This window comes from Pygocentrus nattereri, chromosome 2, assembly GCF_015220715.1.
Source record: "Pygocentrus nattereri isolate fPygNat1 chromosome 2, fPygNat1.pri, whole genome shotgun sequence".
Classification (NCBI taxonomy): domain Eukaryota; kingdom Metazoa; phylum Chordata; class Actinopteri; order Characiformes; family Serrasalmidae; genus Pygocentrus; species Pygocentrus nattereri.
In genome coordinates, this window is record NC_051212.1 from 52,619,786 (window position 1) to 52,646,278 (window position 26,493).

At 42.1% G+C, this 26,493-nt stretch overlaps 1 protein-coding gene across 2 annotated transcripts in view; it reads left to right on the plus strand.

Moving 5' to 3' along the window:
• LOC108430740 (low-density lipoprotein receptor-related protein 8) overlaps positions 1 to 26,493 on the plus strand; it is a 122,895-nt gene that overhangs the window by 22,896 nt on the left and 73,506 nt on the right. For both annotated transcript variants that reach the window (XM_017703399.2, XM_017703400.2), the window contains exon 3: positions 13,604 to 13,726. In XM_017703399.2, the coding sequence (XP_017558888.1) occupies positions 13,604 to 13,726 (123 nt within the window). The remainder of the gene's footprint in view (positions 1 to 13,603; positions 13,727 to 26,493) is intronic.

Consider the following 26,493-nt stretch of genomic DNA (forward strand, 5'->3'; position numbering starts at 1 on the left):
AGAATAACAGCTTTGCTTTAAATAATTAATAAGGAATTAATCATAATGTAGTGTTGATATTTCTTGTATTTTTAATCCGCTCTTTATGAAAAAAGATTTGAATGTCGCCTATAATGCATAAACCCTTCTTTTATTAATAAAACTTTTGAAGAGAGAGAGTTTGTCCTCACAGTGTCTTCCTGGGGATATTCGGTCCCAACAAATAGATGAATAGTTGGCTGCACACAATCGTCAGTCCACTCATTCCCTTTGAGGCTGACCATATTGTGCAAGACATGGTTTAACAGGGCCTTTAACTACCATTTAATATGCTATTTGTCATGTTATGCAGTATAACTTCCATTAGTCTCTTTGGTTTGACAGAATTCATGATTTTTTTGTTTCCATCCAACAGTGTTCTCTGACTACATTACCCAGCATGCATTACACAAATACAAATACATCAAACAACCATTGGGAATCCCCCACACAGCGATGAAGAAATGCACTGATGTGGTATTTGGCTTCCTAACGTTAGCTGTCTGGCTTCCATCTGCATTAACCAGCAACCAAAAAATAGGTCTCACTTTGTTTGGATAGTCCACTACAGTCCCCTATAGATTAGTTACAGATCTTTTTCAGCTGAAAATAGCTTGTCTTCACGACTGAGCTAAGAGGCTACGAATTCTGAAAAACACTAATACCAAACGATAGGTTTACAGTTATATTTTAATGAATAGCAGTTTTAGTCAAACAACATCTTACTGACTAACGTGATTGGCAAATGCCTTAAACTCAAATAAAAAGCCGAAACTCAGTCTTAAATAATATAAAACCTGCAGCTATCCAGAATTCTGTGGTTTTGGTTTCTTTTAATTGCTACTTATTCATCTTATTTTCTCAGTTCACTTCTGAGAAACATGTTATTCTCATATTCATTTACATTTGTACATATTTGACATTTGTTATTTTTTTATTAGATTCACCAATTTGTTCTGTATCACTGTGATCTAGCTCAGTGTTTCTCATCCCTGGTCCTGGAGGCCCGCTGTCCAAGTTTTTCTTGCTTCATTACGCCCACTTCAGCTAAGCAAGGGCTTGTTAATGAGCTGATTTGTTGGATCAGGCGTATTGGGAGCAGGAAAAGGCTAAAATGTGCAGAGCAGTGGGCCTAAAGGACCAGTGTTGAGAAACACTGCTCTAGTTAATTGGAGTTTATTTCATATTAGGCTCCTTAGTTGGCACAACCAGTCAGGTTTCATCCTATTGCCATGCTGTTTGTGTTCAAATCACGGCATAATTATCAGCAACGTTTCTCAATACTATTAAAACTGTGAGTTGGTATCAGCTGATATCATGACCAACCAATATATTGATCTGGTCCTAGGATATAATATCCAGCGTCTGTTGAGATGTAATCTAGACATCTGTTGCTGTGTTATTTCCCTCAGAGACTTAATGAAGCCATTTGCTCAGTGAAAGTCTTAAATTCCCGAACACTGAGATGCGATATTGATTATTCAGTGAAATGTAATGGATCGGGCAGCGCGCCAGCACGGCTGCCGTAGCGTTTTCCCTTCGTCCTGCTGCTACAACGGCTTCCAGTTCAGAGGTTAGAGACGGAGCGACGCTGCAATTCTCGTGTATTAAATGGTATCATTCTCCTCATTACTGTGTGATGGATTTTTTGTTGAGATGCAGTAGATGAATGTAAATGAGCTGAAAAGCAGACATCTGGGTGGACCAGACAAACATTAGGCTCTGCTGTCTTACACACCATCCCATGAGAGACAATTAGAAGTAGGACAGCAGAAAGCCACCAGTGAGAATAATAAAGCTAAGGCTTTAAGTACAAGTCAGGAAAAATCTCTTTCAGTCGGTCCTGCACGCCGCGTCTCTCTCACATTGACCTAAACATCAAAGAGAGAGTTTCAAGAATGAGCGAAACAGTGGAAAATAGAGGAATAAAACAAGAAAAAAAATCAAGAATTTATTTCTTACAGTCAATGGAGTTTCATTCATCAGCAAATTAGATAATGCAGTGTAGGCCTGAGTTCCAGTGAGCCAAGTATTGATTTAGACCCTTTGGAGGAAGGGCAGATTTGTCAGGATGTTTGAGGCTATTCGCTGGTGCGTTTCTGCAGGCGTGAGTTGTGGTCAGCCTTTCGACTGTGGTATTTTCACTTCTACAAAGCCTTTCTGCAAGGGCAGTAATCCAGGGCCAGGCACTGTCAGACAGATCTTGTTGTTACGACAGTAAGGGAAAATGAGGCAGCGGCTTCAGGTCAGTATAGATTAGCTGTAGCAAAAAATGACAGGGGATTCACAAAGGCTTGAAAACTTGGGCATAAATATTGGACATGGATTTGTTGTGCATTTCTACAACTCTAGATAAACAAGTAGAGGTTTTTCAGTTCAGTTAAATTTTATCTGTATGGTGCTTTCTGCAGTAGACAATGTCAAAAGGTTAACTTGTCCAGAAATGTGGCTACAGCCACCTAATGAGTGTCGCTATAGTAGACAGTGTCAGGAAAAACTCCCTAATAGCATGAAGGTGAACCACTAGAGGAACCAAGACTCAGAACGAAAAAACTCCCTGACAACATGAAGAAGAACCACTAAGAGGAACCAAGACTCAAAAGGAAAAACTTCCCAAGAGCATGAAGGAGAACCACTGAGAGGGACCAAGACTCCAAAGAAAAAACTTCCTAAGAGAATGAAGGAGAACCACTGAGAGGAACCAAGACTCAAAAGGAAAAACTTCCCAAGAGCATGAAGGAGAACCACTGAGAGGGACCAAGACTCCAAAGAAAAAACTTCCTAAGAGGATGAAGGAGAACCACTGAGAGGAACCAAGACTCCAAAGAAAAAACTTCCCAAGAGCACGAAGGAGAACCGCTGAGAGGAACCAAGACTCCAAAGAAAAAACTTCCTAAGAGGATGAAGGAGAACCGCTGAGAGGAACCAAGACTCCAAAGAAAAAACTTCCCAAGAGCATGAAGGAGAACCGCCGAGAGGAACCAAGACTCCAAAGAAAAAACTTCCTAAGAGCATGAAGGAGAACCGCTGAGAGGAACCAAGACTCCAAAGAAAAAACTTCCTAAGAGCATGAAGGAGAACCACTGAGAGGAACCAAGACTCCAAAGCTAAATTTTTTAAAGAACATGAGGTAGAAACAGTGTAAGAAACCGAAAAGAAACTCAAAATGAAAAACTATGTTCGGCAATGATAAACAAAGACTCAAAGGCTAAAACCAGAAACCTTGTACAGAGGAGAATTCCCGCTCTCCAATGTCTTCCGGTTTTCTCCAATGCTAGAGTCCAAAATGAATGGGTTGATATGGACCATCTGAGAAAGATCGTAGTTTATAAATGCTTAAACATTTTTTATTTAAAATAATACAATAATTTTCTGAACACAGAAAACATTTTAACACCGCTGTTACATTTTTAAGAGCTTTTAAACTCGAGTTATAGGAGTTTAAAATGGTGCCTAATGTAGGTCCATGACGTCAGTGAGCACGAACAGCCAATGAGTTGCTCCGCTCACCAATCAATCATCCCGCTCTAGCAGTAAAGCCCGCCCCCTGCTGCCCAAAACCCGTTTGCTGTAGAATAAAGGAAACATACAAGTGAGATTTCTTTGGTTTTTTTTTGTGAAATCCATCCTTCTACTTTCTAAAATTAAAGAAGCCGTTGGGTTCCATTTACTCCCATTCATTGAGGGCTCCCTCGCGAGCGCCCTCTGCTGACTCAAAGGCTAAAGCTTCCTACGACCACGAGGAAGAACCACTGAGAGGAACCAAGACTCAAAAGGTAAAGCTTCCTAAGACTATGAGGAAGAACCACTGAGAGGAACCAAGGCTCAAAGGCTAAAGCTTCCTAAGACCATGAGGAAGAACCACTGAGAGGAACCAAGACTCAAAGGCTAAAGCTTCCTAAGACCATGAGGAAGAACCACTGAGAGGAACCAAGGCTCAAAGGCTAAAGCTTCCTAAGACCATGAGGAAGAGCCACTGAGAGGAACCAAGACTCAAAGGCTAAAGCTTCCTAAGACCATGAGGAACAACCACTGAGAGGAACCAAGGCTCAAAGGCTAAAGCTTCCTAAGACCATGAGGAAGAACCACTGAGATGAACCAAGACTCAAAGGCTAAAGCTTCCTAAGACCATGAGGAAGAACCACTGAGAGGAACCAAGGCTCAAAGGCTAAAGCTTCCTAAGACCATGAGGAAGAACCACTGATATAGGACAAGAACACAGGTTTATACAGACTATATATATACAAACAGCCATTTCTCTGAATTCAGCATTTGATTGAAGCCAATAGAAGCAGAGGGGTATGCAGCGCACCAGATTAGACTCTATAGGGTTGAAATTTCTATTCGTAGAAGAAACCAAATTACTGGAGTAAGAAACAAAAACAAAAGCCTCTGTGCTCTGGTATGCTCTTAAATCTAATCGGATTTAGCCGTGGGTCAATGTTGGAACCTTGTTGTGTGAAATCAACAGAAGCAAGGCTTCATCTTGTTATCTGACTGTGGGTTTGAGTCGATGTATTGCTTTGATCATCTTTTGTCGCCCACATGGACCTGGGGTCAGGAGCAAAGCTGAGTAACCCAGGCCAGTCAAATGAGTTCAGATTCACAGAAGGGCGTGTCAGCTTCTCATCTAATGGAAGAGGGATTCGAGAGCGTCTGCTAACAATGACGGGGGATGGTGGGGTATCAGGAGCCCTGTCAGGCTCTTCCAGCAGAGGGAGGACAGTCTGCAGTAGCTCGTCGTTTAGGCCCAGACGCAGCGCTGCAATCCACCGTAATGCGATTTGGGTCCCCAAACGCACGCCATTTAATTTCAAGGATGGGAACGCAAACGAAACGCTAATCTTCCATTTGGATTGTCCTCGACTTTAAAACGACGAGCAGAAATACACCGTGCCTTTCCGAGGGTATCGGGATTGTACGTCTGTGTGTGTGAGTGAGGGAGGCAAAGCGAAGGCTCCTGTTTCTCTTTTTGTAGGATTAAGGACGTTTATTTTCATTCTATAATCTGTTGTAGTATTTCTCATCCCTGCTACCTTTCTAAATATTCATTGGGGTGCAGGAATGCGGTCAGACTGGGATTCTTCTCCAATTTTTTCTCAATTTCTGCATAGCTCAATTGTTGAGATGTAAACAGTCTTTTAGAGTGGAAGATCTCTTTACAGTGGTGGTGATAGGAACCAGGGGTCACCATGAGTACAACACAAGTACAGCCATTTTATTTACTAGCCAAAACCACCAGTGAACCTTAATGAACCTTCTGAGACAGTTTATGATGAATTTAATTTCCAATCAAAATGGCCAGTAAGTACAAAAAAAAACAGTAAGTTTTTTCATTTTCATATTTTACAGAAAATGACACAGAACAACTAAATATATCAAATTATGTATAGTGAGTCACCCTTTTCCTTCAGTCCAACTTCCGGTCTTTTCAGAAGACTCACTTTCAGCTCCTCAAAGAACCTGCAGACACGCCTCCAAAGTTCAGTCTTAGAAGCTGGTTGATGATTTTCTGAAGTAATCAAACACATTCAGTGGTGCTGAGGTCTGGACTCTGGGGCGGTCAGTCCATTGCTCAGCTTCTTTGTTTGATGTGTCCGTCTCCTTTTCTCAGTGAGGTTGTGTAAATTACATGAATAAGATTTTCATTAAATGAGTGCTTTAAGATGAAAGCACACAGAGCTCAGCGCTGAGAGAGATTCACCACCCAAGACTAGACAGCAGAGAAGCAGAGAAAGGCTGTTGCTCTCAGTTGTCTGAAATGAGACGGCAGCCGATTGCGGCTGGCAGGTAGGCCTTCCGAAGCGGAGCTCTCTTCCTCCGGTGGTGGGGGGGGTGGTGCTCCAGCTCCGTACTTTGCTCTTGTCATGTTCTGTTTGTTTGACCGGGCCGCGTTTGCGTGGGCACGTTCGCCTTTTCCACGCTCGTTCTGCTCAAAGCGCTTTGAAGAGAGTAGCTATGCCTTGCCTGAGGTGATTCATTCTGATGTCTTTATATGCGATGCTGAAGAAGATTTCAAAAGGTTCCATCTGTGGTTTTTTCACCGTCTCCAATGGTAGCTTAAAGACTTCCTCATAGACTCGAAGTGTGTTTGTTTCTGACTAGTGGTTCTTGTTCAGAAGCTCTTTGTTATGACATTGTAAATAATGTAGGACATAATTAAATTGCAGCTCTTGTGATTTGATAATTGCGCTCTTTCAAACTGTTTTCACCGCACATTTGTCACTGCACAGCGCTGTTACTGCTGAAGTTTATAAATCTGGTACATGACTTTTGTTTTTCCAAATTCTTTCAACAAAGCATGTTGGATTTGTCCAACTCTAGGATGTCTTCTGATTTCTTTTTCTTTTTTTCTGTCCCCAATTTAGTCGTCTCCAATTCCACCTGCTAGTTAGGACTCCCCCAATCACACGATACTACCAATGCGAGGGTGAAGGCAGCACAGGCTTCCTCCGAGACCTGTGGCCATCCTGCCCACCCAGAGAGAGCGAGGCCAGTTGTGCTCTCTTGGACTCCCGGCTACGGACGGCTGTAGCATCACCAGGGATCAAACTCACGATCTCCTGATGACACGGCCAACGCTTAGACGGTTGCACCACTCTTGAGCCCCCATCTTCTGATTTCTGATGATGTCACCGTGCACCAGCAAGCAGGAGCAATAATAATAACCTGTAACACAATGCTCCTCTTTCCCCATCCCACCACCCTCACCATTCACTGAGAGCAGTGAAATAGCGTCTCAGTGTGCAAGGTTTGCAATTGCATATGGGCCTGTAGGGGATGGCCTTTGAGTTGCCTTGGCCTTTTGCCTTATCAGTGCGTAGTAGCAGTTCCCAAACGTGCCTCAACACTGCGTGATGTGTGCATTGCAGAAAATCTGAACCTGAGTTTGGGTGTTTGTGGCATTCTATATTTTTCATTTGGTTTGTTTTGGTTAAAATGCACCAAATTATGTGCATGAGTGCTAGCGCTTAACATCCATGTGAATTCAGGAAGAAAAAAGTCCAGACTACACAAACCTGGCTGACACCATTCAGTGCAAATCATCAAAGCTGTTTTATTGCTCTGCCATCATTATCAGCAGCTCATCCTGCTGGAATGATATGAGTGTCTATCCAGAGTCGGATATTAAAACAGACAGATAAAGAAGCAGAAAAGCATGTTCCAATGTTGTCATTTGGTGCCGACCGTGACAACAAAATGTTCCCACCATCAGAGAACTAATCTAGGGTTCAATTGGAAGTGAACTGAGACCGGAAACTTTTGCTACACCACGGTTCATTTGTTTAGTACAGAAAACGTTCCATCGTCTCTATAGTAGGTCCAGCCTTCTTAATTAAGGTTTACTTTCACGTCATCACTGCAAGTGATCCGATCCAAAATTACACGCATGCGTAGAGAACCATTTATTGTAGATGTTACCATGATAACGAGCATCACGTGAGTCCAGTCAGAGTGAGATGAGCAGCAGTGAGCAGTGCTTGTGTTTTTAATCACTTTAAAATGATGAGAGACTCAGGAAAACATGTCCTTATTAAAGAAGGCCGAGAGGAAGACGTCGTGTTCTGAGACACATAAGCTGGACGTCCGTCTCACCGCCATCTTTTAAAGATCATGAACTTTGTCTCCTCTGCAGACCAGGTTCTGCTCCGCCGTGTTGAATGTTATCAACTCTCACTAAGATGCAATGCACATGCGGAACAGACGTGAACTTTCCGATAGGGAATGTAATCGGATACAGGCGTTGACACAGATATAATTTCTTCTGTTTAATGGATTATTTACAGGATTTCCCACCTCAATCAAGAAGTTGATAGAAATTGTATTCCAGATGGCCTCAGTTGGACTAGACTATTCCGATTGAGGTGTTTACATGGAAGTATCCTATTTCGAATGATCTATTAGCTGGATTATTAACGGATTAGGCTACATATAAATGTTGCTATTGACCTTTTTGAGTTCTTTAGCTCTCTTGTTTTCTTTTGACTCCTAACTTCTCGTGCCCCTCCATCTGTGCTGTTGGAGTGAGAGTACTAGTGAGATTAATCATCATTGGGTGAAGCACAGCTTCTGAACTGAGTCACAAGATCCAACATCTTACACTATTGGCCTTTCTTTTTCCCACACTTTCCTGACTAACTTTTAACTTCAGTCACTGGTTTAATTCCCAGATCTTTTCTCTGATGTCAGGTTCCTCTGTTTAATCCTCCCTGTAAATTTATCTTATTTGTACCCTAACTGCGCTGTCGTGTACAGCCCAGAGTAGGACGGCATTCTCTTTCCGAGTCTTGGTTCCACCCAGTGTTTCATCCTTATGCTCATAGTGATTTTCTCCTTTTGAGTCTTGGTTCTTCTAAATGTTTTTTCATGCTCTTGGTGAGCTTTTCCTTTTGATGTCTTGGTTCCTCTCAAGTTTCTTAGTTTCTTCCTCAAGCTCATAATGTGTTTTTACATCTGAGTCTTGGTTCCTCTGATTATTTCCTCATCCTCTTAGACAATTTTCTCTTAGAGTCTTGGTTCCTCTCAGTATCTCCTCATGCTTTTAGAATGTTTTCCTCTTGAGTCTTGGTTCCTCTCAGTATTTCCTCATGCTTTTAGAATGTTTTCCTCTTGAGTCTTGGTTCCTCTCAGTACTTCCTCATGCTTTTAGAATGTTTTCCTCTTGAGCCTTGGTTCCTCTCAGTATTTCCTCATACCTTTAGGGAATTTTTACTTTTGAGTCTTGGGTCCTGTCAGAGTGTTTCCATCATGCCCACAGCGTTTTTTGCCGCTGGTGCATTCAGCCGTGATTAAGTTTCTGGAGAGCCGATTTGGTACAGTGTCAGTTTTAAGAAGCGTTATGTAAAGAAGATTGAATTCAGGTCAATTGAACATGAATGATAAGGTGCTCTTCTGTAGAATGAAGTTCCGCAGGCTCCTCTCCTTCATCTGAAACATCGCTTCACCGCAGGCGCCGCGTACGCTCAATAATGGACGATGTCAGATACATCACTCCGCATTTCTCCTTATTAAACTCAGATCAGCTCCTGTTACATTGTTTCCCGGCACTTGTGATAAACAACTCTGGGCCTGTGGTTTCAGAGAGGAGGGAAGGGAAGTTCTGCAGGGTGTCTGATACGATTACGGTCCAAGGAGAGGCTGAAAAAAAGGATGTTTACTGCAGCGAAGGGAGCCGATAGATGAGTCGCTGATTTAATATTCCTGCTGGAAACACAATCTCAGGCGAAGCTGAACCTGCTGAATGGTGCCAGGGAGAGGGGGCGATTCCTTCAGATTGCAGGTCTCTGTCAGTTGGCCGGGGGAAATACAGACCATCCATCCAAATAAAGCTAGGGGCTACACGAAGCAGGGCAGCCGGTTTCAACATCCTTCACATTAGCTGACAGGCCTCAGGGGAGTTATGTAAGATTTTGTGATAGCTGCCTACTCCGGTGCTGTTTGCTTACACTGAGTATGCAGCAGGTGAGAAAAGTGAACTTTTTTAATTCTAATATTAGAGACCTTGTGTTTGCTTGAGCTTATACACCCACCCGCCGCTTTATTAGGTATCTAATAAAGGTATTGCAAACCGTGCCTCAAGAGCCCCTCCTACGACCTGGAACAAGTGGCAGCTGCCACAATATTAATGAGTAACAGTAATATTGTTGACACTGTACTATACCATGAGATAATGGAACTGATGTGCTGATCTATGGCCAGTCAGAGCAAACTAATGTTGATATCTCACGATTAAGTCCTCCCTCTTATACACCGGCCAATTTATTAAGTGCACCTTGCTAGTAAAAGGTTGGACCCCCTTTCGCCTTCATTCCTGTCTTAATTCTTCGTGGCAGACTTTCAACAAGGTGTTGGAAACGTTCCTCAGAGATTTTGGTTGGTTATTTGAGTTCCTGTTGTCTTTCTATCATCTGGAACCAGTCTGCCCGTTCTCCTCTGACCTCTCACATCAACAAGGCATTCTCGTCCACACAACACAGCTCACTGGATATTTCCTCTTTTTCAGACCGTTCTCTGTAAACCCTAGAGATGGTTGAGCGTGAAAATCCCAGTAGATCAGCAGTTTCTGAAATACTCAGACCAGCCCGTCTGGCACCACCAACCACGCCACGTTCAGAGTCCCTTAAATCCCCTTTCTTCCCCGTTCTGATGCTCGGCCTGCACTTCAGCAGGGTGTCTTGACCACCTCTACATGCCTAAATGTGCTGAGTTGCTGCCGTGTGATTGGCTGATCAGCTATCTGTGTTAACAAGAGATTGAACCTAATAAAGTGGCCAGTGAGTAGTTTTCAGATTATTTTTGTATAATTTTTCTTTATTTTTTTTTTAAACTCTAGATTAAGGTAAAACATTTCCACAGAACACACATCTAACATTATGATTCATTGTGAAAATATGGACCATTTTACTGAATGGGTTTAACTGCAGTTCCATAGTAAAACCACAACACACAGGTGCAGCTTTGGAAGTCCCTACATTTTAATGGAAGATTAACAGAAAAACAAGAATAGCCACGTTTACATGTACCCTGATATTCTGTTCATAATCCAGCTAACAGCGCAGTCAGAATAGATTACATCCATGCATCGGCAACATTTGAGACTATGTCAGCCATCTCAAGCAACTATGTGGTAAGTATAAAACCTATATTTAGCAAATAACCTGTATTTATCAAGGTATAACCAATGTCCTACCTTAGTGAAGCGCAAGATGTGCCCACCAGACACGGCATCAAAGACACGGCCTCTCCTGACTCATAGTGTTTCTCATGTAGGTTTTCCATCGACACAAGCAAGAGAAGTTCCTTTCGTCTGATGCGCTGCTCACTGGCGCAGTCAGGAGCAACTTGAAGAGTTTATCGACGTTTACAAGGCTATTACCCAGATCTGACGCTTTAAAAAGTGCTAATCGTTGAGCAAGGCTGATTTCTTTTAATCATATAGCGATGAAGAGAGACAGCTCTGCACTCGTCTGCTTTTTGGGGAATCTATAGTGACGACAAACAGATGTCAGGTCCACTTCAGTGTGTGTTCTGGAGAATGCAGTTCAGTACGATCACGCTTTCCATGTCCTTTTTCCTGAAACCAATCATGGTTTTCTTTAACGGTTTTGTCCAGTGCGCCAAAATACAATTCCTTATAGTGACCCATAGCAGAGTCAGCATCTAATCCAGGCACTGCCACTTTGCCGGACCTCCTCCATGGACGCTGTGGGCCTCGGTAGTTGTTTTGAGCGCATTAGTCCAGCATGTGCTTCCAGGGTTTTGAAAGTGTGTGTGCTCACTAGTGTGTATGTGGTGTTTCACTGCACGGACGGGTTAAATGCAGAGGTGAAATTTCCCCGTTGTGGGACTAATAAGGGTCACTTAAACTAAACTTGAGCAGCTGCTTCAGGTCAGAGCTTCATGATGGTAACAGAAATGATGGTTGCATATATTTGGTTGTGGTCATCATTGAGCTCTACTGCTTGTGATTTGTGGAGTCCTGGAACACCTGTAATTTAAACACTCTCGGCACTTAACTGAACTTTCTGTGGCTCACTCCAACACTCATTATCCAAGACGTCATAGAAATGGCTCATTCTGAAGCTGCACTCACACAGCTAAATGGAAGGCATTAATTGTAGTCTTCAGTGCTTGATTGCAAAGGCAAACATCATGATTTGCATAAATTCAGCTATAAAATACAGTGTTTCTACGATGCAGGCATGAATTCTGTGACCAAATACTGTGAAAACTATTATGAAAATGAAAGCAGTGATAAAATGTACGAGTTAACTGTTGATCAAATGAATGAAAAACAACACAGAGTTACCGAGAAATAACTTTCTGTAATTTCAGTGCATGAAGAATAGTTTATATGTGGATTCTCTTTGTGTTTTTAGCTTTATTTAAGGAAATCTTGCGCCTTAGCCAAACACAGTCTACTGCTGTGCTAATTTAGCATGGCTAAAACAGCAGACCAGCAAATCAGGAGACCAACACATAGGCATCCAAACCAGTCCAATGGTCTGGTCAGTGGGTCCATGTGATGACACACAGACACAGGGAAGACCGTTTCCTTTGCAGCTATTTAAGTGATACTTTTTTGATCCCACAAACGGGGAAATTCCACCTCTGCATTTAACCCATCCATGAAGTGAAACACCACATACACACTAGTGAACACACACACTAGGGGGCAGTGAGCAGCCCTATCCACAGCACCCAGGGAGCAGTTGGGGGTTAGGTGTCTTGCTCAAGGACACCTCAGTCATGAACTGTCAGCACTGGGGATCGAAGCAGGTCACAGGGCCAGATCCCTAACCTCCAGCCCACAACTGCCCCCAGAGCAAACGTGGTCCGTACGGGGATAGAACCTGCGACCTTGGCGTTATTAGCACCACACTCTAACCAACTGAGCTAACCAGCCAGCTCTTGCCATTTTGTCCATTTGCTTATGATTAAGACAGGACAATAGACATTCTGCTCAAAGTCAGAATACACTTAAATCAATAGTTGAGGTGGACATCTGCTGGTCAAGTGGTCAAGAACCTAACAACTAAAATTAAACAAAAATAAAATAAAACACTTAACTATGGTCCAGTAGTTTTAGCAAATAAACCTACATTTATCGAAGTACAACATATGGGGGCAGAAAATTCAAACAAGAAGCTGCGTTTTCGATTACATTGTATTTTTATCCTATTCTGGCATATTAGCACATATGAGACAGCCAAAATGGTAAAATGGGTATTAAATATTGTGGCTCCCAAGGTGGATCGATCGCTATAACATCACCGTACAGTGTGAGAACAGAACAGCGCTGTATGGGCAGTTTATCCAGATTAAACATTTAAGATTCAACATTATTTGATGAATAGATTTGTTATAGCAGAATGTAAACTTGGACAGTAAGGCTTGGACACCATATTATATTTTATTGATCATCACTATACTCAACGTTGTTATTGGCAGTACAGTAACTGCCCCTGTTCTGTAGAATCTAATTTTGCGCTTTGGGTGCTGATGTATGTAGTTTGGGTCAGTTTCAGACATACCTATACCCATAATGCGGTCAGTTTCGGTTTCAGTACATGATGATTTAGTTCAGGTTGGGTCATTTTGGGCTCTTACAGAATCCAGTCTTAAAACATGATGGTGTGGTTTGGGTCGGGTCGACTTTGAACAGAATTTTGTTGCTCTAGAGTCAGTTCCAGATTCAAAACATGATGAGTTCAGGTCAGGTCAGCTTGAAAGAGAATCTTGTCCGGTTAGGTTGGACAAGGGAAAAAAATTCTGGGGCCGTATTCGGTTTCGCCCCAAAATGTTAACCTCGATAAAACTAGTGCAAGCCAGTAGTGAGTGGTGTGTGAAGAGTGATATCAGATACCACAAGTATGAAAACATGTTGATGCAGATTTTCATGAAGACGAATCTGTAGTTTTCATTCATTTCTTGTCCCACGGTATAGAGGAATTGTGTTTGGGAGTGACCATGAATCACAGTGCATACAGAAATGATGCGTTTTGAACTGTCTGTCCTCTATTCAGATTCTTACCATCACAGCTTTCATCATAATACTAAAACCTGAAACGGCCTCTTTCCCTAGTGAGGAAGACGTGTGCACCATCAGAATTCGCTTGTCAGAACGGGCAGTGTGTGCCTGGCCGCTGGCGCTGCGACGGGGAGCCCGAGTGTCCGGACGGATCCGACGAGGCAGAGTCCACCTGCAGTAAGTAATTCCTTTTCATTTTAATAGATTACGCCTTTTAGTGGATCTGGCAACTTGTTCACCTATTATGTGTGTACACACACACACACACACACACACACACATATATATATATATAAACATGTATACGTAAACATGCATGCGACTATCATTAAAGATTATGTAATATTATGATGCTGTTTTCTACAAGCAAGTCGATATGTGGGGAAAGTAGCACTCAGACACCTATTTCAGTGTTCAACTCTCAACACTACCGGCTAATGACATCACACACACACACACACACACATCCATCTTCTAAGCCGCTTCTCCCTCAGGGTCGTGGGGGGTGCTGGAGCCTATCCCAGCCGTCAAAAGGCAGGATACACCCTGGACAGGTCGCCAGTCCATCGCATGGCGATGCGTGTACTGCGTTTTGACTCGGACGCATGCCAACTGACCTGGGACTAGACAAGTGCACATGCTTAACTAACTTGGGTCTTGACTTAGATACGCGCTGAACTGCCTTATGACTCAAATCGGACGTGGGCTTATCTGACTCTCGACATGGAAATGCATTTAACCGACTCGCGACTCAGAGACATGCTTACCGACTCGCGACTCAGACTTTGACTATAGCCACTTCTAGCACCTGATGCTTAAGCCACACCCACAGTTTCAGAAAACGAGCATACTAATTGGCTCACTGATGATCAGACAGCGATTGAAGTAATTTGGTCAATGTTGTGAGAGTATTGAAATTTGATACCCAGCCCTAATGAAAAGAACTAAAGAACACTCCGATGGCAAAGTAACCTTTTTTGATATCTGAGACAAAAACGTATTTGTTCGGGAGATAAATGGTGGGAGCTTTACCTAATGGTACAGTTCAAAAGTGTGGCCTTCGGGAATTTGAAACAGAGTAGCATAATAATGTAAAAAAGCCTGAGCATGAGTGAGAAACTACCCAAAATGTGTCTGCTGATGTGTTTCTATTTAAGGGCCACTGCTGTCAGCTCCACTCTATGCTAAGCAAGCTAAGTGCGCAGTCTGGACGTTTTACCTGGTCTTGATCGGCTTGTTGGTTTTGCATTTTGTTCAGGGGACTACAGCACTTATCATTTTTGGGACTTTCTTGGAGATGGAAACTAACTTCATAAAGGCATTTCTGGTGGTCATGCCTAACTGGAAGCATATCACACCTCTCCAGAGTGGATATGTCACCTTTTATTCTGTTTATCCACATCTCAGGGTTGCGAAGGGATGACCGGAGAAGAAATTGCTCTCTGAGATGTAACTCAGGTGACATTTGAGATATATTAGAAATTATTTTAGAAAACATGGCTCGGCAGCTTATGAAATAACTAAGTTTGGCAGATGGACCGTACCTAAAATTACTCCTCCATCCGAACTGACGTGCTGCACATTTTTTTTCCCATGGCAAAGTTTTCGTGTCTGGTTTTGTGTTTGGTCATGAAGCTGCCTGAAACCTTCGCAGAAGTTCCCTCAAGTTTCCTCCACAATCATTCGTCATCCTAACATAAGAGTAGATTAAGGGCGTAGTCTGTACTCATGATAAAACAAATGACCGTTGCTAAAGGGTACAAAAGAAAAGAGATGGACCATACTGGCTGCTTATTTTGCACATTCCAGTGTTCCTACAAGCAACTAAGCCACTTAGGAAGTCTCGCAGATGAACAAGTTCAGCATCATTTGGAGAATTCATCAAGCTCGACATCAGCTAACTAACTCTCCAAGACTCACTGTTTTCAGTCTAAAATGCCAAATGAGCATCACTAAACCTTGTCATTAAGAGTGCAACGCTGTCTGAATATGCACGATTATGCAAATTGTAAACGCCGCCCCTAACAGCTCTACAAACAAGAATGAAGCTTTACCTGGTCAGATTTGAGTCTTTACTGTATAAATTTGCTTCAGCTGAGTTTCAATGAGTCAGAATTATCCTGTGAGGTTGAGTAGCGCTTAGTCACCTAGCTAACACTAGCTAGCGTCTAGCGGCGTGGCTGGTGCACCATGCTGTTCTGTCCCTCCCTCTCAGCTCAGGAGCTCATGCTTTCCTTAAGGAGAGCCAACTGACACTGGGTTGGCCTCAACAGCACGGGTTGTGGTCAGGTCTTGGGACTCGGGCGCTGTCCTCATGCCACCTGCCATCTCATTAGTATATTTCATCAATCTCATTAACATATTTTAGTATATTGGACCTTGATAGGTTCAGGTTCATTCATACGAAATTAAGCTGCTATGTAATGTCCCACAAATCACTTTTTGTTGTACTGAGAAAGTCTGCATTAAAAAATCGCTAGTACTGTGCTGAAGTCTCATTAGCCAGCTCGCTAAATTATCCGTTCCACCTTAAATGGTGCAGGAGATGCATTGTGGCGCCTCAAGCATCAGAACTGCTGCTCCATTTAAGGTGGAACTGAAACATTAGAATGAGATGCTGGAGAATCTCTGACTTCAGCTTCATTTCACTGAAGAATTAGGGGGGGTGATAATAAATAACTGCCCCCCTCTTTGAAGGCGTATGATCCCTGAATGTGACTAAAGCCCAACAGTGAGGAGCTGAACTTTCCCCTCCTCTGCTGTCCCTGCAGACGGGCAGGGTCGCCCACAGAGCAGCGCTGGTAGCTGTTAATGAAGTGATGCTCTTTTATTTGAGGGCCTCATTTCAGAGGGAAGATCTCAACCACTGCCCTGTAGCTCAGTTCCGAGGAGCAACGTGACGCTCGAAAACAGGGAGTAGGGGTAAAAATAAGGAATGGGATTGAGCCTTAATCTGTCTGACACTGATAGATCTGTGATCGACACCTCACAAAAGGTTCATTCAGTCCTGCTGCACAACTTTTTATACATTAGTCATGTCACGTTTGATCTCTCCAGTTATCCCCACACAATCCATTCATACAACGTCTCTTATTCTGGCACAGAATAATAGCAAAAGCTCCGTGTGTTTTACACTATTAGCTACTAATAGAAGGTCAGTGAGAAGATCATTCAGGTTTTGACACTGTTCAGTGGCCGCTGGCCTGGCCTGCATACCGAATACCAATAAAAGTAAATAGTACTGAATATTTTAAACCGCTGTTATTTGAGTCTTGGGACGTGAGCTGAGTGCACGTTATTTAAACTAGACAAAGACGGAGTTAATTCAGAAAGAGGCCAGCACACTAGACCCTGCGTATGGACCGCTCTCATGAATGATTCAAAAGGCATCTCGAGCAAGTTGAGCGGGATGTCATCTCGTGGAGGCTCAGTATGACACAGACGTGGAGCGACGTCTGCGGAGTGGGCTGTTTATGCTAGAAACCCAATTAAACATGAATGAGGCTGAGATTTAGCCCAGCCGGAGAAGAAGTCGACAGTGGTGCTCTATAAAGACGGCGTCAGTGGTGTATAGAGGCAGTTTTCCAGCTAAAGAATTGATTTGTATTATCGATGCAGAATTGTGGGTGATAGTTCTGAGTTCGTATGAGGTAACGGACTCTATTATACAGAGCAGGCTTGTGCTAGTTTTCACTGTCTTAGTGTTGTCTTCTTATTTCCTGTTGGTGTTGTTGGGATTGCTTAAGGTGTGTTTAAGGCCTGGGACCACTCATTGGTTTATATGATAACGGCTATGATATCGGTCTTTTTCTTTCCGTTTAGCGCCTTTACAAACAGTATTTTTTCGGGCTTAATGTTTACTCATCCTGAGGTCTTTTTTACACATAGTAGTTTTATAGATTTACCGCGCCAGAACCTTCAAATAAAGTCCAGTACGCTGTTTTATTTAACACTGAGAACGCTGAGGATAAAGACATGGATATCATGTAATAATGATGAAGGTGTCATTTTTCTTTTTAACTGGTTAACAGCCCATTCTGCTAAAAGCTCTACAGCAGTGCTGTACAAGCGTGGAGGAGTTTGTGGTTCAGCTTGAAGCTCTGAGCATTAAAAACTGCAAGGAGCTCTGATGTGAAATATGGCAGCAGTGTTAATGTAAGCATTTTAAAACTTTGTTCTTTTTCGTACAGCTTTTGGCCAATTTTGAACAATTTAAAATGATGATGCAGCAAAATTCCTCAGAATACAGTAAATTTACTGTATAATTCAAACCTCAGCTTCAGAATCTACATTTAAAAAGGGGTTCTTCATGGGTTCTTTAGTAGAGGAAAAGGTGATATGTAGAAATATTAACTCACAGAATTTTATAAAGTTTAAAAAATTCTCATTTTTTATGTGTGCTGTTTTAATAATGCTACTTTTAATTATCTTTATTGCATCAGTTATATTATTAATATTATTATTATTATTTTGTATCATCTCCAAGATTAATAACCTGTTATAAACTTTTAAAAACTGTTTAAATACAGTTCTACATAGGATCAAAAACCATTCTGCTATTAGTACGTTTGATACTATATGAGCACGTTTTTAGCTAAGAGTGTTCCTGCTGTGGCCCAGAAGAGAATGGGTTCCCCTTTTTGAGTATTGGTTCCACTTTGTGGTTCTTCCTTATGATCTTAGGAAGGTTCTCCTTTTGAATTTTGGTTCCATATGTAACTGTAACATACATGTGGCTTTAAATAGGGATGTGTACGGTAACCAGAGAAGTCGGTTAACCATTCAAGGTTCCAGTAATTATTTACTGAAGTCACTGTTTGGGTGCTTGTTCCAATTCAGTGTTCCACTTAAGAGGCCAGCAGTTCAGTGAAATATTGATTATATGTTTTAACAAAACTATAAAGGGTGAAAGTTTTGGTTTTGGGGGAGTGATAAGTTGTGGAGCAACAGAGCTACAGTCTGTAATTTTATACCTGCGTACCGCAGTAGCTGGAGCTCATAAAGTGGCCGGTGAGGGGAAGTATAAGGTGGATGTTTCTAATAAAGTGGCCAGTGAGTAAAAGCACAAGGTGAGTGTTTCTAATAAAGTGGCCAGTAAGTGAAGTACACAGTAGGTGCTTCTAATAAAGGTTGGTGTTTTTTACGTGGCCTGTTAGTTGAAGCACAAGCTGGGTGTTTCTAATAAAATGGCCAGTGAGTAAAATTACAGGGCAGGTGTTTCTAATAAAGTGGCCAGTGAGTGGAAGTACAAAGTGGGTGTTTCTAATAAAGTGGCCAGTGAGTAAAAGTACAGGGCAGGTGTTTCTAATAAAGTGGCCAGTGAGTGGAAGTACAAAGTGGGTGTTTCTAATAAAGTGGCCAGTGAGTAAAAGTACAGGGCAGGTGTTTCTAATAAAGTGGCCAGTGAGTGGAAGTACAGGGCAGGTGTTTCTAATAAAGTGGCCAGTGAGTGGAAGTACAAAGTGGGTGTTTCTAATAAAGTGGCCAGTGACTAGAAGTACAGGGTAGGTGTTTCTAATAAAGTGGCCAGTGAGTGGAAGTACAAAGTGGGTGTTTCTAATAAAGTGGCCAGTGAGTAAAAGTACAGGGCAGGTGTTTCTAATAAAGTGGCCAGTGAGTGGAAGTACAAAGTGGGTGTTTCTAATAAAGTGGCCAGTGACTAGAAGTACAGGGTAGGTGTTTCTAATCAAGTGGCCAATCAGTGGAAGCACAATGTAGGTGTTTCTAATAAAGTGACCAGTTAGTGGAAGCACAAGGTAGGTGAGTGGAAATACAAGGTAAGGGTGTTTCTAATAAAGGGGCCAGGAGTGTTTACTGCCCACAGCTCCATCAAAGCACTACAAAGCTTCTATGTTGTTATTCCTTTCACTTTTCCTATAAATTGTTTCTCACTACAGTAACTACTGAGGCAGCAACTTTATATGGTTTTTCATTGACACAGTAAAATACGATCCTGTTGTCATGGCTACAATATGCTAGACACAGCTGAGCATAGCTACAGACACCGAGCTTTACCTACACCCCACCCCCCACCCCCAACACACACACACACACAAACACACACACAAGCATGTTCTGCTACAGTACTTCCAGCTCAGTGTGCTGTGTCTCACTGTGAGTTGATTTCTGGCTCTTAATCCTGGAATTCAGTCAAGCTACTCATCTGACCACAGCTGGACAGTGCATTCAGATATAACTTGGCCAACGGCTTTGGTACAATAGGGAAATGTGTTGTACAGTATATTCCCTTCTTTAGCCATAACTACCACAATTTCCATTACCACAATCGCTCTTTGGTTTATTTATTTATGGTTATTTATTTTTTAAGGAGATATTTCTCGGCAGATTAGATATCCGATAATCCACTTGCATGTGGAAAGAGAAATTGAAAGGAAAGTAAGAGAAGAAACAGGAGTTTCCTGGACGTCTGAGATGTGATGTAAGGCTTTATGCACTGATGAGTCTAAAATTGAGATCTTTAGAAGTAACAGAAGGCAGTATGTATGGCAGTGAATGACTCGTGTCTATGGTCATCAGTCAAGCATGGTGGAGGATCTGTTTAGGTTTGGGGATGTATAACATCTGGACATCTGGAGGAGTTGATTTGTTTTTGATTCAAGGCATCATGAATGCCGAGAAGTACAGATTTCAGTAGCCTCGTCCAATTCTCTGTGAAAAAAAGATTAGATCGGGAAGAAATCAATTCTACATCAAGATAACCACCCCAAGATCACTCCTGAGAAGACTGTGACGTTCTTAAGCTACCTTACCTTTTATTATAAAACCGATCCTTCCGGTCCTAAAATCTGATTGGCTGAGCTGCGTTCGAAGCCGTTGTAAAATCCACGATATACCCACACTGGCAACTTATGTTCTTAACTAGAATTAGGCTGGTCAGCTAGCTAACAGGCTAAAAGATAGCCAATAGCCTATATAAAATTATCATTAGTGTCACAGGCTGAATAAAGAACTTACGGTATGATTAACTGTAGAACGGCCGTGTAAAAGTCTGAAAATGTCACTTGAATGTCTTACACACAAATTTCAGAAGTCGCGTCAAACCCAGGCTGAATCCCAAATGGGGGTTCTAGCTGTGAAAGTTTAGAAATTCCAGTCTCTACAGCAAAACAGTGCATCATTTATTGAGTGTGGATGTCTCTGAGTCCCCAAATGACGATTTCTTAGCTGTATTATTCACTGTTGGGCTGCAGGTCCAGTATTTAAACTCCTATGTAGTGGTTGGTTAGTGTAGTGGGTAACACCTCTGCCTTCTATGCTGGAGACTGGGGTTCAATCCCCGACCTGGGCAGGCACCCTACACTATACCCGTAAGAGTCATTGGGTAAGACTCCCAACGCTACCTTCGTCCACCTGTGTAAAAAATGATATAAAAAAAACAAAAACAAGTCGTTCTGGAAAAGAGCGTCTGCCAAATGCTGTAAGTGTAAGTCACTATGTAGGGAGCAGCGCCATTTGAGATTCCACCCCAGCATGAGAAGAGGGGCGCTGCTGGATTGGTGCTAAATACGACTCACTGTAGTAATTTTGGTGACCAAAAAGTGCTTTTAAAGCCAGAGTTTTTGCATTAAACAGTGCTGTATTAACATATGTTCATTCTTATACGACAAACGGTTTAAAAATTCATGAAATGACCACAATATACAGCGATGGGCAACCAAATGCTCTCCTCATTCAGCGGTCCAAGGTCCAGAATTTAACGACTTTACATGTGTTTGGGATTGCTTGGACTGTAAAAAGCAGAAAGTGCAACCAACTTCTAAAACTGATCTTTGGGGGTGTGGCTGCAGATTATTTTGAAAAACTGAACGTCTCCTGAAAAGAACAGAAGCTGCCATAAAAGTAAAGAGTGCGCACACGAAATCCCGAAAACTTCGGTATTATCTTTAGCTGTTGAGGCTTCTGTATAATGTTCTGTTCAATATGTGTGTAACTTGTGCTTAATGGCCGTTTTGACTGGAAACTGACTTGACTGGTTTCTGACTTCAGCACCGTGCTGTATGTGAGCAGGTGTGTTTTCTCTTCAACACATCAAACACTTCTGCTTTTATTCAGGGCTCAGGCTTTAGTCTGTTAGCATGCTAATAGGATTTTTTAATCTTAAACAGGCATCTTCAATAGAAATGTCAGATAAAAGCGCGCCTTAATGCATTGAAATGGGAGAGAATCCTCGCAGGACGCCGGGCAACACGCACTGGCTGCTGCGTTTGAAAGAACGAGCAATTAAAGGCCGAGTTCAGTAGTGAAGATGTTAGCGTGCACAAACAGGCCTTCATTACGCACATTAAACCGTAGCCGAGTCTTCTCACGCTAACTAACTGGCATGGCTGCATGAGGAGGCGGACGTCCACAGTCTCACTCTGGGATGTTTTTCATGCCGGAGGCCAAATAATGGACCAGTATTAAAAGCAACTGACAAAAATTGTTATTATTTATCAAAATGAATCTCCATAAAGCGCCGTTTTCCCTTAGATAAGGTCTCTTAAAGACTAGTATTATAAATTTGAGGTCATAAACTGTCTGAAAATGCATCATCCTTCCATATCGAAGTACAACGCCTGAAGAATTGGTTTAAAAGAGGCGAAGCATATTAAGCTGATATCAACTCAGAGAAGCCCACCCACCAAAATATCGAGCCTACAGTGGTCCTGTGCTCAAAGTCTGACTGCCTCATTCTTTCGTCAGGATTTGTGGGTTCGATCACTAACCGTGTCTTGGACCAGGGGTCCAGCAGACTCTGTCTGGTTGGGTAGGGTGGTCCTGGCTCCCCCCATCACTGAGTGTTATCCTAGCCAATCTGTTAGCTAACGAAACCTGCAAAAAAGATTTGGTGGTGCTTCATGTGTCTTGGTGGAAGCTCGTGCTGACCTTCACCCTTCCAGCTTGGTGGCATGATGGGGTAAAACGACAGTGCAAAAGTCTGGGCGCGCCTGGTCAACTGACGTTTTTGAAGAAAACATGTCTGAACATTTTAAAGCACGAATTACTGTTTATTATCTCATTTTAACATAAAATAAGGGGATAATTTATAAACATATAATAAAATGAGGATAAAGATAAAGAGAATGTTTAACTTGTTTTCACATAGAAAGCCAACAAAACGTCATTTATGCGGAGGTCCAGAGAGGCCATGAGATAGATATAATTTTCTGGATTGTTATCTTGAGATAACAAGTTCATTATCTTGTTATCTCATGAGAACAAAATGTGTTTGGGCACATAGCGGTGTAGAAGCATCACAGACTCACAGTGCGAGCAGCGTTCTGCGTGCTTTCACCATTTCACGCTGGAGTAGCCTTCAGTTTACACATCAGTGGAAACTCTCACACAAGCCTGGCTGCCTGAGCTTATCCCCAGCACTTAAACACGAACAATCCCTCCAACACATTGTAAGTACAGTACAGTCCTCCAGTGGACCGTACCAACACCACCTGATTTAGAGTTTAGCCTTAGGTGCTATGCCACTTTTTCAGAATTTCAAAGACCAACATGTTAGCCGTCATTCAATGCTAGGAAAAAACGGCAAATTAACAGCTGAAGGCCGAAAGCTGTGAAGATGTATGACCTCTACCAGACCGAATATGGCAAAAGCTGGCATTTTCATGCCCCAGTTCTTTTAACTGGCTGCCATATGTTGCTCCCTATGCTTTGTAAATTGTTATTAGAATAGTCTTTGCAATATTTCATTATATTTTCTAAGCAGCTTTTATCCTTTAGTAATTCATCCAATCTTTTTTTTTGCTTAAAATCCAATTGTTCTGTAAAGCTGAAATGAATGTTGAGATTACTGTCTTAACAATGTTTTTGCTTGATAAGATTCTTCTGTTTTTTCCCCCTGGAATTCGTATGAGCTCAATCAGCAGGAGGGCGGCTTCCACTGAAGTCAGTTATTTCTTATTGATATTTCCAGTGATGTTCTGAAACCTTGTAGGCTTCTAGGAAACCATGCACGGGTGACGATGTGCCATCATAGCACCCTTGTAGTGGAACCCTTGCATATGGATGCAGCTCATTCATTGCATGTTGAAATCCAAAAAGAGAGTACAGTAGCCAAAGGGATGTTTATCTGATAGAGAAAAGAAAGAATACGTCCTGCTAAATACATTGAAAACAATGAATTGAACCATCTGTAGGCAAAATTGTAGTAGGGTTCATTTGGCCAATATTTAGTACTTATTATGCATATATGCTGTAAATAAAACTGTGTCCAGTATCCACTGTTTATGGACATTTCAGCTGAAAGCCACATCTGAATGTCACAACTTTCAACCAAAGGTTTCATCTATTGCAATAGCTAGTTGTAACAGTCGCTAAAACACTGTGATAAATCAGCGCAAAACAATTCAGTTGATTCTATGTTGTCTGAACCAGATAAGCTTTCAAACCTGATTACAGTCATGTGCAAAATATGGGCTCCCCTGGACAAAGTACTTCATTCATTGTTTTAAAATATGTACAAATATCTGCCCATTTTAATCTACAACTACTGTTTATTTCCTGAATTTAACATTGGAGAAAAAATTCAACGTAAAATGTGGCCTGCAAAAGGTCATACAGCAAATTTTCAAATGTATGTCTTCAAAAAGATTCATCAGATTTCAAAGCGGCATATTTTTACAACCGTGAGGCGTCGAGGAACCAATCACAATCCAATTGTAAGAGGGGGTCATAGAGTTTCTGACTGGCTCCCTTCAGTCTGAGAGGAGCTGAGACCCCTGAGCAGAAAGCGTTCTGCGTTCTCCACTTCAATAACAGTGAATAACTCTTATTCATAACTGCGCAGTGAACCTCCAGCAGCTCAGAGCGTTTGTTGTTTGTTCCACAACACGGGATGATCTCCGAAATCGTGTAGTGACACCTGACATGCTTAATTCAGTATAGGACGAATTTGACCATGGCGTTGATGTCCATACAGTTGGAGGAGGTTCATATTGAGCACTTGTAAAATTACATAATAAACTTTATGCTCGTTTAAACTGTTGAGAATTAACTGCTTTGTTCTATAATGATTTACAAGTGAAAATAAATCGCTTTGGATCTTTTTGAATCACCCTGTATTTTCAAATGTGTTAAACTCAAAACGTAGTTTGAGTTTGTTATGTTTAACATAACATAAGGGTGCCCAAACTTTTGCACACTTTGCCCAAACGTTTACACGGTAAATATCCGTTACACTTGTTCTCTGCTCTTTCCTACACAAGAAAGATCCAACGTGATTCAAATGAAACAGCATTTTACATACATCGATGCAAGCGAATCAAACGGGACTCAGAAATCACAGAAATCTGGGTTACAACATCTGGCAGAACATCAAACAGCCCAATAGACATTATATGGAGGATGCTTCCTGAAACAGCTCCTCATCTCTACATCTCCTGTCCTCATTCTTGCTAAAATTAACCAGAATTTAAGCATATAACTCTTTGAGTAGAGATACGGTGGCTAGCCCAACCCGTAGAACCTAGTATTCAGGCCTGACTTCCGTTTGTAACTTGGACTTATTTATTCATTTGTTTTTTAATAAACATGTTCCTTCGTATGGGAACTGGGTGGCTGTCACATGTGATCAGTTCTTCCACGACAGATACACTTGAATATTCTTTAACATGCCTGAGCCGACGGAGACATATGAGCTGGTTTATCATCTGGGACATTTGACGACTTGACTTGGAGAAATCTAAATTAGTCTAACTTCGGCCTGTTGCCAGGAAGTCATGAGTTCAGTCTCCGATGTTGCCACAGCCATCTGTGGCCGGGAATCTAAGAGAGTTTAACTACACTTGCTCTTTATGAATGGGGGAAAAATAATAATAGTTAAAAATATGTAATAACAAAATAATAACAACAAATATAATAAGCAATTAAGCAATGATTAAGCAACCAGATGGTTCATAGGGAGTTTCCAAATGGATGTTAGTACTTTAGTTGATTGCAGAAGTGTTGCTATGATATTCCATATTAATGGTAGGACATTGTTAGGGTGCTTGTGTCACGCTGATGTCATTAACTTTTTATGGGGGAAAAGTGTCGTTTAACAGTTACTGTATGAAAACTGTATGTTAGATTAAAAAGTAGTATATAAGCCCACCATTTCCAATCCACCTGAACATTCCAGAGTTGGAATGATTTAGATATTTCAGAAACTGTGGTGATGATTTAGCAGGCAATAATCCAGCACTGTGACATTAGTCGACTTGGAGGAATCAACATTCCTTGCCAGGAGGTCCTGAGTTCAATCTCCAGCAATGCCACAGAAATCCACAGCTGGGCGTCTAAGGCTCGATTCACACATACAGTGTCTGTGTGGCGTGAACGATGCGGCAGTGCGAGCACTACAGCTCGAACGCTCTGGCCTTTGATACGTACAGCATTTGAGCTGCAGAGTGGCTGCTTAACAAAAATATAATTTCTAAAAGTGCACGGTATGTTTGTTTATCCTCAACAGCATTCTGACTTTTGATCAAAAGAAAGTTTCAAGCCTGGTAGACCAACTGGGAAAACTGTTTGCAGCACAGACTATTTTGCTAGTATTTCGTAATGAAATAAATTAAATGCCCACTCCAGGTAAGGGGAAATGACCTGCCCCAGGTGGAGGAGTTTAAGTGTCTCGGGGTCTTGTTCACGAGTGATGGGAAGAGGGATCATGAGATCAGCCGCAGGCTGGGACAGGCGGCAGCAGTAAAGCGGTCACTGCACCGGACTGTAGTGGTGAAGAGGGAGCTGAGCCAAGGCAAAGCTTTCTGTTTACTGGTCAGTCTACATCCCGACCCTCACGTATGGTCATGAGCTGTGGGTAATGACCAAAAGAATGAGATTGTGAATGCAAGCGGTGGAAATGAGCTACTCTATTCAGTAGGATGAGGAGCTCGGTCATCCGGGAGGACCTCGGAGTAGAGTCGCTACTCCTCCGCATTGAGGGGAGCCAG